General features: G+C 41.1%; 1 protein-coding gene across 1 annotated transcript in view; it reads left to right on the top strand.

Annotated features, from left to right (window-relative positions):
- Positions 1 to 7,904: 7,904 nt before the first annotated feature.
- Positions 7,905 to 15,363, top strand: part of TRPA1 (transient receptor potential cation channel subfamily A member 1) — a 64,144-nt gene continuing 56,685 nt past the window's right edge. The window contains exons 1-3 of the mRNA XM_077808678.1: positions 7,905 to 8,021; positions 9,796 to 9,958; positions 10,447 to 10,622. Coding sequence (XP_077664804.1) covers positions 7,905 to 8,021; positions 9,796 to 9,958; positions 10,447 to 10,622 — 456 coding nt within the window. The remainder of the gene's footprint in view (positions 8,022 to 9,795; positions 9,959 to 10,446; positions 10,623 to 15,363) is intronic.

Consider the following 15,363-nt stretch of genomic DNA (forward strand, 5'->3'; position numbering starts at 1 on the left):
TACATTTTTACAGACATCTTGAATGTCAAATGATTGATCAGATATTCTTGGGAAGTAAGTGACAGCAGTGTAACCTGCCATAACCAGTATGTCTCATAATTGTACTCTGAAAAATGGATGTCCTATTTGAACTATTCCCAGCCTGTAGTTTACAGACTTCTGGTGACTTCTGGTGACCTGCAGAGAGCAAGCTTCTGCTAGGATGCTGGTTCTGTTCTTTGCTTTCAGCTGCTTCTCCAGGTGCCCAGGTTAATTACTGCAAAGGACACAGAGACCTATAAAAGCTGTTAGAAACAAGGAGGAGCAGCCTGATGGCCATTGATACACTGGAAAGTCGAAGAAATTGGTATCTGTTGTTAGTATGGAAAAGGAAAGGAATATCAGCAGACTCAGAGGAGAAGAGAGCCAGATGGCTACACAGTATGCCTAGAGAGAAGGGAAACAAGTGGAAGTTAAATATATGCAGGGAAGGAAAGGAGAAGAAGAGTATCAAGCAGTCTAGAACTATAAGCAGGGAAGCCAGGGAGAAAGGAACAGAAAGGTGAGAGAGGGCATGAAATAAAGAGCAAAAAGAGTGATTAATTTTTCAAAAATAAAAAAACCTCACTTATTGCATCAAAAACAGTTCAGAAAATATTAGCGTATGCTACTGCTAATATTACTTTTCCATGTAACCAGTTACCAGTGGGACGTTGCATACCTGCAAATGGGTTTGGGAGGGATGGAAATGGTCCATGAAACATTCTATGGATCACCTGTGAGAATGAATAAGTTTGAGAACCTCTGGTTCATTGAAACCTGCTTCCAGGATATAAGCACAGTACTCCATACTAGGATAGCGGCGCTAATGAATTCTCCTCTGAAAATTATGGACAAGGAAGGTATGTAACTGTACTGCCATTTTTATTTAAATCTGCAATTTTACAAGTTGCTATAGCACTCAGAAAAAGCTCTTTTCTCTCAATTTTAAAATAACAGTGCAAGTTCCAAGTTTTCTGAGTACTATTTTTTTCTGATATTTTTCTGATATTTTACATATCGAAATGTATTTACATTTCTATCATTTCAATTGCTAAATGTAGTTACAATACATTTCTGGAAGGCAGTTACGCACTTTATAAAGAAAGGACAACAGGCAGCTCACACAATAGAGACTCCAGGACAACCGGCTTAGAATTCATTATGCATTTTCAATAAGGAATACAGAATGCATTGGAACATTCAACTGTCCAATAAGAACTGAAACAAACATAGAAGCACTGAGGACTCAGTCCTATTTATTATGCCTTTCCAGTACTCAATACAGTAAAACCAGTTATAATCTTAAGCAGTGTGCTGAATTATTGGGTCAGATCCTCCGCAATAATTAGGATCAATAATTAGGAACAATAATTAGGAAGAGGCAATAATCAGGAACAGGCACTAACTGTAAGGACCACAATGATAGTCTAGCACAGTGGTGTACGCAGCCTGTCAGGGTAAGCTGCTGGTGGGCCACCAGACTGTCTGTTTACATTTGCATGGCCAGCTGCAGCTCCCAGTGGCTGCAGTTCACCATTCCCAGCCAATAGGAGCTGCGGGAAGCGGTGTGGGCATGGCTGCCACTTCCTGCAGCTCCCGTTGGCGGTAAATGGTGAACCGTGGCCACTGGGAGCTGTGGGGTTCCGTGCAAATGTAAACAAATGGTCTGGCGGCCCGCCTGCAGCTTACCCTGACAGGCTGCATGCAGTCTGTGGGCCACAGGTTGCCCACCACTGGTCTAGCATGTGTAGCTGATGTGGAAGGGTCAAGCTAAGAGCAGGCAGTAGCACTTTTCGACTGTATCACAGCTCAAAAAAACTGAACAGAACTGTCAGAGGAGTAAACATACAGACCCAGCAGGAGACAGAAACAGAGCCAGAACTAAGCATCAATATGTCACAAGAACACATATCTATTAAGCAGAATCTGTCTCCTTTAAGCAGCAACCACTGTAATTGGCTTAATTATTTGTCAGGCTTCAATTGATGCTCTGTGAGATATCCTGATTAGGGATATATTTATTAGGTGGAGGGGCCTATATTCAGTGTGAATACCTATTAACTTCAGGTTCTCATGTTTCATATTTCTACCTCATCAGCTTTGGAAAGTGCAAAAAAATCTCACTGTCTATTCAAACTTTTTTCATTTCTCCACATTTATGTTACAATATTCTAGGGCAGTACTACAGTTCAAGATCTTGTTTTATATTCCTACTGTATATTTTAAAAATATTTTTCAGCATTTAAGGATTTGGTGATAATATCCATTCTTGTTTTCCAGTCCCCATTTTGATTTTATGAGGCACATTAGACATTTGTTACAGCAAGTTAAGCCACTTTCTTGAAAGCAATCAGTGTAGTCCTTAGTAAAATTCCATTAAGAGATAATGCAGTAAAATGATTCATGAGATTTGTGCAAAGTTTTAAATTAAATTCATATTTAAAAGAAACAGGATTATGCAAAGGAAAAGACAAGTATATAAAGACAATATTGTTGTTCTTTAAGGTCAAGGAGTACCAGTGTGCTTATTACAAACTACTATAGGACCATAATTTTGTAAATCTAGACAGTGGATCAAATTAATCTCTGGGTAACTCCATTGACTTCAGTAGAGTTATACCAGGAATTAATATGGCTTATTCAATTAAGTTAATAATGTAAAACTCTAAATAATATTATTTTACATATAAATATTTTACAATATTCCTATCTGTCAATACTGCCAAATGGGATCACCTTCATACTAAAAATGATAGTGTAATCTTTCCATTTATTTATGCAGGGCTGATTTTGCAGTGCCTATGCCTATGAAACTTGACTTCATTTGAAGTTTTGCCTGCCTTGGGCCCTAGTACATTTACCACATGCAATTCAGTTATTACAGTCATATTTTCAATTAAATTTTTCTCTGTGGAATTTTGATGTACTAATGGAGCGATTGTTTTACCATTAGTGAGCTCATATCTGAAAGAAAATGGTATAAATGTGTTTTCAGTCCACTCTAAGGAAAATGATTCTAAGAAGAGTTACTTTTTGACTGCTTGTTTGAATTAGTTTCTTATGTCAAGTCATTATGTAGAAATCTGAATCTGTGGTCAGTAGGCTTATGATTCCATTTGATTCCTCTTGGGAACTAAAAATGTTCATATTATTTTTTCACACTCCCAACATTTCCTCTACACATCACCGTAAGACTTCTGACAGTGATGGAAAAAGAAAACGGAAACATAATCAGTCTCAAGAATATCATTAAAACCAGTGTAACAGTCTAATGTTGGCACTTTATTTGGGGGCATAGCCTGCCATTGTTCCACACAAGGAATTCTGGCTGAAGTCCATGGGAATTTTATGTAAAAGGGGATGGCTGATATGATCCTAACAAATATTAGTTAAATAGAAACTACAGATTAGTTCTTTGGTATACTATGCTCTTCATAACAAAGCAAACACCCCTGCAGAAAATAGCATTTATTTTTTTCTTAGTGTAGTTAGAAAGTCAGATGTTTTGTTGTATTTCTAATAAATATAGGAGTGTACACTAAAACAAGGGCCCCCATTGCCAAAGCCACTCTAGGAATTGCTCTTAGCGGTGGCTGCGAGCGTTATTGCCTGCTCTTGATGGAATTACTGGGGAAGTGCTCAGAGATGGGGATCATCATTCAAGTATGCTGTGGGGATCATTCATCAATGGCTGTTTCTACACTTTTATGGAATAGGTCTCATGTATGGAGCAAGGCCACCCCTTTAAGCTATCTGAACATGCTTATTTTGAGTTAGAGTGCTGCCAGCAGTGCTAATATCCACCCATGCCCTCTGCCCCCTGTGCTCAGGAATACTAGACAGCCTTTTATGTGGCTCCTGAACAGGCAGTAAGCTCTGGTGGAAAGAGGCACCTGTTCTCCCTTAATATGCTCACCTGGGGAAGCCATTATTGGACTTAAAGTGTGTATTTACATGGTATAGATCTTCTGACACTTTATTGTGAGCGCTATAACAATTCTTCTATGCTCTGCTTGTCAGTTTGGTGACCCAGCTAATGAACTATTTTGTTTTTAGCAGTATACAGTTGTGCTACTGGGTACATGATTAGATGATCATGGGAAACTGGGGGCTATGTACTACCCTTGATCCATACATAGAACTTCCAGTGATGTCATTTGCAGATCCACACATGAATTGAAAGCAAAATGTAACACTTTATTTCCCTTTAGTATTACGTTTGCACTTATTTATAGTTGCTGAAGTCTCAATGACCTCTGTGTATGCTAAAGACTGCATAAATTCCTCCATAATTCGTTTCAGTATTCCACTCTTGGTATACTTAAGCCCAAACGCTTTAACGTAAATCCACTGGGCTAAATCCTGCTCTCAGTTATAATACTGGAATACCAGGGTAACTCATCTGACTCCCAATAGATTCACATTGGTGTAAATGGGAACAAAATTTGGTCCATCTATTGCAAGAACTACTGTACAGTAAAAGCCAAAGGTTTTCCAATCTGGATGACTTCAGTGAGAGAGCTGCTGGGCTGTCAGTATATTTGAATATCACTCTACTTATTCAGGTGCCTACATATAGATTAGGAACCTAACTTTACGCACCTATTTTTGAAAATCCTGGCCATGTTTTCCACACTAACCCCTTTTACTAGTTGACCATAATTTTCTTTAAAACAATACAAATTTTAGTCTGAAACTTTCCATGATTGATTTCAGCCTGAATGTGATTTTTGTATAATTTTTAACCAAATTTGATTTAGCCTTCTTTTAGTCATGTCAGAATGAAAATAAAATCACTTTTTTCTAGGGCTGTCAAGCAATTGAAAAAATTAATCACAGTTAATCACGCAATTAATCGTGCTGTTAAACAATAATAGAATACCATTTATTTAAATATTTGTGCATATTTTCTACATTTTCAAATATATGTATTTCAATTACAACACAGAATACAAAGTGTATAGTGCACACTTTATATTTATTTTTATTACAAATATTTGCACAGTAAAAACAAAAGAAATAGTATTTTTCAATTCACCTAACACAAGTACTGTAGTGCAATCTCTTCATAATGAAAGTTGAACTTACAAATGTTAAACTTACTTCTCGCCTTACTGCTCCCAGCTGGGAGCGGGGGTGGAGGGGGCAGCTGCCTGGGGCTTTTCCCTTCTGGTGGGAATATCTGCGCCTGGAGTCCAGTCAGCTGCTGTGCTCCTGGTGAGGAGTGGGAAGCAGGGACCCCGGGGGCAGTAGTGCTCCCAGTGGGGGACAGTTCTTCCGTGATATTAACAAGAATGACCGTAAGGAATGCAGTGTCTACCCATAAGTCCTACAGCTCTCATCAAGGTGGTTTTATTATGTCAGCATAGCAGGGGAATTACATCGGTAGGAGGAGCATTTCAGTGTGTACACCGCCATTGTTTTGTCAGATGAAAGCTGGTTTTTGTCAACAAAACTGTGTCGTGTAGACAAGGCCTAAAAGTAAAGTCTTGAAAGGAGAACAAACAGTATTGCAGTCTATACTGAGCTCTGAGAAACACTGTAACCTACAAATTACTTACAACTCACCATTTCGGAGACGGCCTTCTTCATAATTAATTAACTATTCAGTAATTCATACTGCTAGGCATTAGTGACTTCCCCTCTGAGCTACTGTAGTGTATGAGTGACCACCCTATTTGCTTCAGTCACAATTAATTGTAACAATAAGCAGGTTGTTAAATAATTTATAGAGACCTTTATGACATTTTTGAAGATTCATATAGTACATATTAGAGCATGTGCAGTAGAACTTCCCCCCTCCCCATTTTTTAGGTTCCCTGAAAGTTAACATGAATAAAGCTCTAAACCATTTTAACATTAAGACTCTCATACTTCTTAAGAACATCTTAGATAAGGCTACTTGAGTTAATAACCCCTCTGTTAAGGTCTCCTAAATTCAGGTCAGTAAGGACCCCAAGGTTAAAAGTGTCTCAGTTAAAATTGCTTTGGTGCTTAGGTACTTAGTATTTTAAAATGCTTTGTAGTGCTTTTTTAATTCCCTCCCTCTCCTGAACTCTCTCCAACTCCCTGGTTAAATAAATTGCAAAAAAATAATATTAATGCAATGTAAATGTTGAGAAATCAAGCATACAAAACTCAGAAAATTAATAAATTAAAGTTAAAGCAACATTAAGTCAGCCACATTCAACAAATTAATAATTTCTACTTTTTATTTTTCAGAAATGTATACCATAATATATAGGATTATAGTTCATGATATTAAGTGTATATAGAATTATAACTATTTATACAGTGCTGCAGATATGCATGTATAGCATAAAAATGCAAGACTAAATTCTGACCCCAGCTAACAGTTTTGAAGTCAGTTTAATCAGCTGCCTATCATGGGGCTAGTTGACCCTATCATACCCTCCTTCACAGCCTTCAGTATAGGCAGCATGTTGAGTTGTGGACAGGGATGAGCCACAACCTCTGGCCAATCCCCAGCTTCTGGAATGACCCAGGGGGATCAGAGGAAGCAAAACGTAAAACAGACCAGCCCAAAGGCTACCTTCTATTTCTGGGAGCCTAGTAGAGCCAGGATTGCCCCCCTTCCCACAGAGTGCCCAGGGCTCAGCATTGCCAGCAGTGCACTATGGCAAAGACAACATTGTTGTAGAATTTTTCTGATTTGAGGATTTGATTCTTCAGCAGTTAGGTTGCAACAATGCATTAAGTTTTTGCATTTTTTTTTTCATTTCAGTTAACTGCACTGGAGTTTTTTCATTTAATATTATACTTAGTGCATGACCCAAAGCTCTATAAATACCTCATACTTGTTGACATGCTGGAAATCCTAAAGCACTCAAGAAATGAATTTATTAGTTAACACCCTAATTAATTTACAACTGTGTAACCATACTGACATCACTATGGTTATATTTTTGTAACTGGCGCCCCACAAAACACTTAAAGATTTGATTTGATTTAAAGATTATGAACATTTTCATAATTTCATTCTGAGTAATCATAATAATACACAATTTTACTGGGGCTAAAATTGGGATTTCAAGATGGGGCTGTTCAGGTCCCTCAGTGTCAGTAGGGAAATCTTGCTTGATCTGAAGGAAATATCAGAATTTGACATTTCAAACGTTTTCAAAGCTTTTGCTGGCGAGTTGAGTAAATATGGGTTTTCCTTGTTCTTTTGACTCAGAGCTTGTCCAGTTATTTGATCAACAAGAACACCAGGGCAATTTTCAAGGTTTCATGCTAAAATAAGCGGTTCCACCTTGCATGAGGCTGGGAGAGCCTTTATCCAGACCTGAAGGAGAGCCCTGTGTGGCTCAAAAGCTTGCCTCTCTCACCAACAGAAGTTGGTCCCATGTACCTCACCCACCTGGCCCCTCTAGGACTGGCAGCTGTGAATCTCCCTCTCACAGGTCCCTGGGGGGCGCAAAATTCACCCCCTTCCTTCCCTCACCGAACGCTCTCCTCGCCCCCTCAGCACAGTGCTTCGCTCCTGGCCGGCAGGGGAAAGACCCCGGGCTCAGCCTCCGGGCGCAGCTCGGGAAAGGGTTCCCTGAGTCGTGCCGGCCGGGGCTGCCGGCTGGTGGAAAGGCGGCGGGCAAGGGTTGGTCTCCTTGGCCAGGCGGGGAGACGTTTCCTGAATGCTCCCAGCGCTTCGCGTCCCTAGAGCCTCTTCCCGCTGCGGGTCCCCCAGCCTCGTCGGGCTCCCGGCGGGGGCCGCCCGTGGGGGAGCTGAGGTGCGCGGCATGAGGCGTGTCCCTAGCCGGCCGCGCTCCGCGCCCTGCCGCAGGCGCCTCCCCCCCCGCGGGCGCGGGACTCACTCGCTGCTCTCGCTCCCTTCCAGGTGGCTGGGGCGGGCGGCGGACAGAGCCATGAAGCGCGCCCTGCTGAGGATGTTCCAGCCGCGGGACAAGGCGGCGTGCGGCTCCTACGAGGGGGTCGTGTGCGAGGCCGATGCCGCCTCCCTCGCCTCGCAGGACGTCTTTAAGGTCGGTGCGGCGAGAAGCGGGGCAGACGGGCTGGCGAATGGGGCAAGGACGGGGCTGGGCAGGCGCTGAGGGCGCGGGGAAGGTTCTGCCGGGGGAGGGGGGGAGAGGTGTCTAAGGGGGGAAGATGGGGGGCTGAGTTGTCTAAGGTGTGGGGAGGGGATGGGAGAGGCTGGAGGCAGCAGAGGGCGTGGGGCGGGAGGAGGCTTGGAAGGGTCAATGTCAGCAACCCTCTGTTTCCCCCTACACCCACTAACGCCCCCGCACCCCCACACACTGTATTTCCACGGATAACAGTCCAAATGCACAGCCCGGGGGGCGGGGGGGGAAGGAAGGAAGGAAAATGCCGCTTGAGAACTTGCCTGCAGTGATGGTGAGCCCTGTTGGTCCTCAGATGTTCGCTACTGTGATATTGGGTATCCCTAGATTATTATTAGCTAGTATGACATGAAGAAGAGCTGTGTGTGGCTTGAAGGCTTGTCTCTCTCACCCACAGAGTTTGGCCCGATACAAGACGTTGCCTCACCCACCTTGTGTCCCTTGAGAACTTACCAGAGTTTGATCTAAGGTTACTTGGTATATTTGGGGATGGGATATTGACAATTTAGATGTTAATGGTGCGAAAGCTTTAACGTTTTGAATCTCAGTGTTTATTCTCATTAAGTAATGATTGTCTGACCCCTTCTATTGTCTGACATGCATCTGCATAATTTCCTGCAGCTGTGAACATTTTAATGGATTTTTTTCTCCAAAGCAGTCCAGAATCCTGAGGGCACAAGCCCCCTCTCCTTGAACTGTGACTTGGAGGTGCAGCCCCGAATCATTCTCAATCTCAGTGTAAAGTTCTGTTCAGGGAAAGGGTCAAGATTGTTTATTTTCCTTCATCGTTAACCTCTTCCCCTCCTGGACACAGGGGAACAGAATAGAGGCTGGTGGGTGGGAAGATCTTTGACTTTATGCAGAAGGGAAAACAGTTGAGTCTAGATTACTTACATTTTTGTTAATTTCTTTTTGCTGCTTGTCTTGAGTTTGATTTTGCACTCATTGAAGTCAATGGGAGTTTTGCCATTGACTTCAGTGGAGCAGGATTTGATTCCTTCAGCATGGAGTTGTGCAGTTGGTGAGCTATGGAGGTTTCTGGTTATACCAACTGCAAAGAGCATATACTCATTTCAGTATTTGAATACAGCTATTTACATGCATTATCAGGCTGTAAGACAGGAGCAATAATATGAAAAATATACGCAATTCACGTGGTACTTTCTGATTCTTATTCTTTGCCATTCTTTTTAGCAAAAGGGAAAATTAGAAGAAGTTGGAGTAAGGATGTTGAATTACACTTATACTTTTAAATATTGTAGTTCATGTTTGGATTGGTGTGAAAGTGTCTGTTTTTTAATTTTCTGTTGCCAGCTGGTTTATATATTTGGTTGATCCATTTAGTTTGTCTTTGATATATTGAAAGCTCAAATTAATTATAAGATTTTATATGATAAATCAATGAAAAAGTTGAACATTTTCAGAAATAACTGCTTTTACTTTTAGAAACTAATTGAATGGTAAGGCCAGGAACAAATCACACATTTATATGTCACATAATGAAAAACGTGTGCAAGGTCCTAAGTAAAAGTAATGTAGTCCAACTGCTTTTGAAACTGATAGGCAAACAAGACAGAGAGAAATTTTATTCTGATCTACTTTTTAGCATATGGTGTTACTAAAGTCTTGTTTAGTGGAAAAAAATAAAGCAATTTACAATATTTGCACCCAAAATTAGGTGATTTCAGATGGAAGTGCTTGCAGATTGCGGAGTTTAATTAAGAAAAATCGTTCTGGGCTTAGCAAATTGGATGAACTGAAGGCCACTCCATTGCATCATGCTGCAGGAGGAGGTCACATAGAATTAATGGAGATGATTTTAGATGATTCTTCCAATGAAGGTAATACTTTATTAAATTATCTTCTGTATCATTAAATAAAAATAGTTTAAATAAAAGCATTCATTACTTCAATGGTGTAGATTGGTGTTCGGATTTATTACTGCCATCTTCACAGAGGAATCATGATTTTCTTAACATTGTTTTGGTATCTTTGTTACATGTTCATCCTTGCTCTCCTCTGTTGTTGTATGATTTGTATCATTTTTAATGTAATATTACCTCTCAATAATAACATTGTGGATTCAGCATAGGACATAATTAATTAATTGTAATTCATTTATAATGTAACTGGCACCTTAGTAATAGCAGCAAGAGTCTTTCACAGTTGATGATTTATTTAAACAAACCTACAAACAAACCCAGTGACAGAGAACCTCTACTGAAAATATATTTCACAGGAAAATCAGTTGTCTATTAACTGCATCAGAACATTTGCCAGCTACATGTTTATTGTAGTATGTACTTTGTTTTTTTACCTTTTGACCTAGCGCTAAATGTGATGGACTCCTCTGGAAACACCCCATTGCACTGGGCCACAAAAAAAAACCAGGTTGAAAGTGTTAAATTACTTCTCAGCAGAGGCGCTAACCCAAACATTCTAAACTCCAGTATGATGGCACCTCTTCATCTAGCTGTGCAGTGCCTTCACAATGAAATAGTTAAGGTAAGATTATAGTCCAAGTAAATATACATGCATAAAGGGCTCAAGAGCCCCCTGGGCACACAATTTCACTAGTTGTATGCAAAATTCCAAGTGTACAAATTCACACACAAGAAGCTTATACCCACTGAAAATATAGCCCTTTAAGTTCTTCAAATGGCAGGTACTCACAAAAGAGATAAACTGTACTCAAAAGTTGCTAAGCAAAAGTGACTTACCAACAAAGTTATCCATTAAGATTTGTTCTGACCATGGTTTTTAGTAAGAAAACTTGGTTTTTAGTAAACAAAACATTTTATAACCATGTTGAAAACAATTTCAATACAAATATTGATAAAGCTGAAATTAAGCAAATTAAGCAAATGGGACTGTTCCAAATCCTGAGAAACAGAAACAACTTTCAGAGTAGTAGCCATGTTAGTCTGTATCCGCAAAAAGAAAAGGGGTGCCACAAGTACTCCTTAGAGACTAACAAATTTATTTGCGCGCAAGCTTTCGTAGCTTATGCTCAGATAAATTTGTTAGTCTCTAAGGTGCCACAAGTACTCCTTTTCTTTTTGCGGATACAGGCTAACACGGCTGCTACTCTGAAACCTGTCATTATGCAAGGCACTGAATTTAGCCGTATGGAGTGGAAATCTATCAACTTCATGAAAAAACTCGTACAGATACAGACAGACATCATCTTCCTTTCTAAATACAAACAGATGGACATCATACCAAAAGGGCTGAAGGTAAAAAATCCATTACAATCTACATACCACACAGACTATGCTGACAGATTGTGCCACACACTCCCAAAGAAACTGCAGAACCACCTGATCAGCATCCAATATAGCAAACAGGGAAAGATTAAGAATGAGCTCTCAAAACTGGATACTCTCATAAAAAACCAACCCTCCACACAAACTTCCTTGTGGCTGGACTTTACAAAAACTAGACAAGCCATTTACAACACACACTTTGCTTCTTTACAAAAGAAAAAGGACACTAAACTATCTAAACTACTACATGCCACAAGGGGCCACAACAGTGGTTCCTTTAACCCACCCAGCAATATTGTTAATCTATCCAGCTATACTCTTAGGAAAGATTCTTCTGCTGGGCTATCTTGGGGCCTCTCCTTCTGCCCCTCCACCCCCACGAACATGATACAGTTCTGTGGTGACCTAGAATCCTATTTTCGATGTCTCTGACTCAAGGAATATTTCCAACACACCTCTGAACAGCATACTAACCCACAGAGATCTTCCTACCAACACTACAAAAAGAAGGATTCTGGGTGGACTCCTCTTGAAGGTCGAAACAACAGACTGGACTTGTACATAGAGTGCTTCCGCCGACGTGCATGGGCTGAAATTGTGGAAAACAACATCGCTTGCCTCATAACCTCAGCCGTGCAGAACACAATGCCATCCATAGCCTCAGAAACAACTCTGACATCATAATCAAAAAGGCTGACAAAGGAGGTGCTGTTGTCATCATGAATAGGTCGGAATATGAACAAGATGCTGCTAGGTAGCTCTCCAACACCACATTCTACAAGCCATTACCCTCTGATCCCACTGAGGGTTACCAAAAGAAACTACACCATTTGCTCAAGAAACTCCCTGAAAAAGCACAAGAACAAATCTGCACAGACACACCCCTAGAACCCTGAGCAGGGGTATTCTATCTGCTACCCAAAATCCATAAACCTGGAAATCCTGGACGCCCCATCATCTCAGGCATTGGCACCCTGACAGCAGGATTGTCTGGCTATGTAGACTCCCTTCTCAGGCCCTACTCTACCAGCACTCCTAGCTATCTTTGAGACACCACTGACTTCCTGAGGAAACTACACCATCCTGATCTTCCTGAAAACACCATCCTGGCCACTATGGATGTAGAAGCCCTCTACACCAACATTCCACACAAAGATGGACTACAAGCCGTCAGGAACAGTATCCCCAATAATGTCACGGCAAACCTGGTGGCTGAACTTTGTGACTTTGTCCTTACCCATAACTATTGCACATTTGGGGACAATGTATATCTTCAAATCAGTGGCACTGCTATGGGTACCTGCATGGCCCCACGGTATGCCAACATTTTTATGGCTGACTTAGAACAACGCTTCCTCAGCTCTCGTCCCCTAATGCCCCTACTCTCCTTGCGCTACATTGATGATATCATCATCATCTGGACCCATGGAAAAGAATTCCTTAAGGAATTCCACCATGATTTCAACAATTTCCATCCCACCATCAACCTCAGCTTGGACCAGTCCACACAAGAGATCCACTTCCTGGACACTACAGTGCTAATAAGCGATGGTCACATAAACACCACCCTATACTGGAAACCTACTGACCGCTATACTTACCTACATGCCTCCAGCTTTCATCCGGACCACATCAAACGATCCATTGTCTACAGCCAAGCTCTACGATACAACCGCATTTGCTCCAACCCCTCAGACAGAGACAAACGCCTACAAGATCTCTATCAAGCGTTCTTACAACTACAGTACCCACCTGCTGAAGTGAAGAAACATATTGACAGAGTCAGAAGAGTTCCCAGAAGTCACCTACTACAGGACAGGCCCAACAAAGAAAATAACAGAACGCCACTAGCCATCACTTTCAGCCCCCAACTAAAACCACTCCAGCACATCATCAAGGATCTACAACCTATCCTGAAGGATGACCCATCACTCTCACAGATCTTGGGAGAAGGCCAGTCCTTGCTTACAGAAAGCCCCCCAACCTGAAGCAATTACCAGCAATCACACACCACACAACAAAACCACTAACCCAGGAACCTGTCCTTGCAACAAAGCCCATTGCCAACTGTTTCCACATATCTATTCAGGGGACACCATCATAGGGCCTAATCACATCAGCCACACTATCAGAGGCTCGTTCACCTGCACATCTACCAATGTGATATGTGCCAGCAATGCCCCTCTGCCATGTACATTGGTCAAACTGGACAGTCTCTACGTAAAAGAATAAATGGACACAAATCAGACGTCAAGAATTAGAACATTCAAAAACCAGTTGGAGAACACTTCAGTCTCTCTGGTCACTCGATTACAGACCTAAAAGTCGCAATTCTTCAACAAAAAAACTTCAAAAACAGACTCCAATGAGAGACTGCTGAATTGGAATTAATTTGCAAACTGGACACCATTACATTAGGCTTGAATAAAGACTGGGAGTGGATGTGTCATTACACAAAGTAAAACTATTCCCCCCCCTACTGTTCCTCACACGTTCTTGTCAACTGCTGGAAATGGCCCACCTTGATTATCACTACAAAAGGGTTTTTTTATTCTCTCCTGCTGGTAATAGCTCACCGTTCCTGATCACTCTTGTTACAGTGTGTATGGAAACACCCATTGTTTCATGTTCTCGGTGTATATAAAATCTCTTCACTGTATTTTCCACTGCATGCATCCAATGAAGTGAGCTGTAGCTTATGAAAGCTTACACTCAAATAAATTTGTTAGTCTCTAAGAAGCCACAAGTACTCCTTTTCTTTTTGCAGAAACAACTTTGAAATTTTTAGCAAAACTATTTCCCCATTTTTTGACGAGGCATATGTTGTGTAAGTAGAATTCTGGAAGTTACTAGCTCATGCATTTGTTATAACATCACCAGAAAAGAACTTTTCTAAATTGCATCCAAACTCTTCTGATAGTTTTCTCAAACACAAAAAGGAAGAAAACACCACTGTGGTCCATAAGGTAACTAAAGTTCTGTAAGATGTCAGAGATTCCCCTAAACAGCTGCCAAAACCTCCAGCTTCCTCCTCACAATTTTGCACATATGCATTGTCTGTTAAAAATAAATGTGGAACACGGAATTTGAAAACTAAATTCTGGATATGGGCCTAAATTCACCTTCAAGACTCTGCACAAGTCTGCTCATGCTTACATATATGCTCTCATGTCTTCCCCCGCACTTTCCTCTATTTAACCTAACTCTCCCTTTGTTTCCCTTTCCAAAAGCTAGTTAATATGCCAAATTCTCCAGTGCCGACAAGGCATATGGGAGCTATTTGAAAGGGAAATAAAGTAAAGTTTATTTAGCAAGAGAAAACACAGAGAAATATAGATAATATCTAGAGACATTTAATTTTTCTCAGATCTCCCAGAATCCATTGCTTCTTAGACCTGTTCTGGTAACTTTGTTAGATATCCAGACAGCAGTAGAAATTCAGTGGTATATAGTTCAGTGCCAGTGTAAACACAGGGCAAAACTGAATCAGAACTTGGCCCAAAATAGTATCGCTAGTGTGTAGTCACTTTACTGTCGGTGCTTACAGCAGTATTGTCCCACTAGTTCAATTACTAGTGACTCTCTACTGTAAACATAAGCTTTCTTTCCCTGGCCTACTCTCATCTGTATCTTCTTGCACTGTGGTACATATATCTGGAACTCCTTTCCTCTCCTTCTATTACTCTGCATGCTGTTGGTGCGCCTCAAACAGAACACTAATAATAAGAAATGATGCATGATAAGCAATTAAATTAGTGCAAAATTTTAAAGGTTCTCTTTTGTGATTATTAGCCACGATGGGCAAGAATGGTGTCCCTACCCTCTGTTTGCCAGAAGCTGGGAATGGGTGATGGGGTGGATCATTTGATGATTACCTATTCTGTTCATTCCCTCTGAAGCACCTGGTTTTGGCCACTGTTGGAAGACAGGATAATGGGCTAGATGGACCATTGGTCTGACCCAGTATGGCCGTTCTTATG

Source organism: Eretmochelys imbricata, chromosome 2 (assembly GCF_965152235.1).
Source record: "Eretmochelys imbricata isolate rEreImb1 chromosome 2, rEreImb1.hap1, whole genome shotgun sequence".
NCBI classification, from domain to species: domain Eukaryota; kingdom Metazoa; phylum Chordata; order Testudines; family Cheloniidae; genus Eretmochelys; species Eretmochelys imbricata.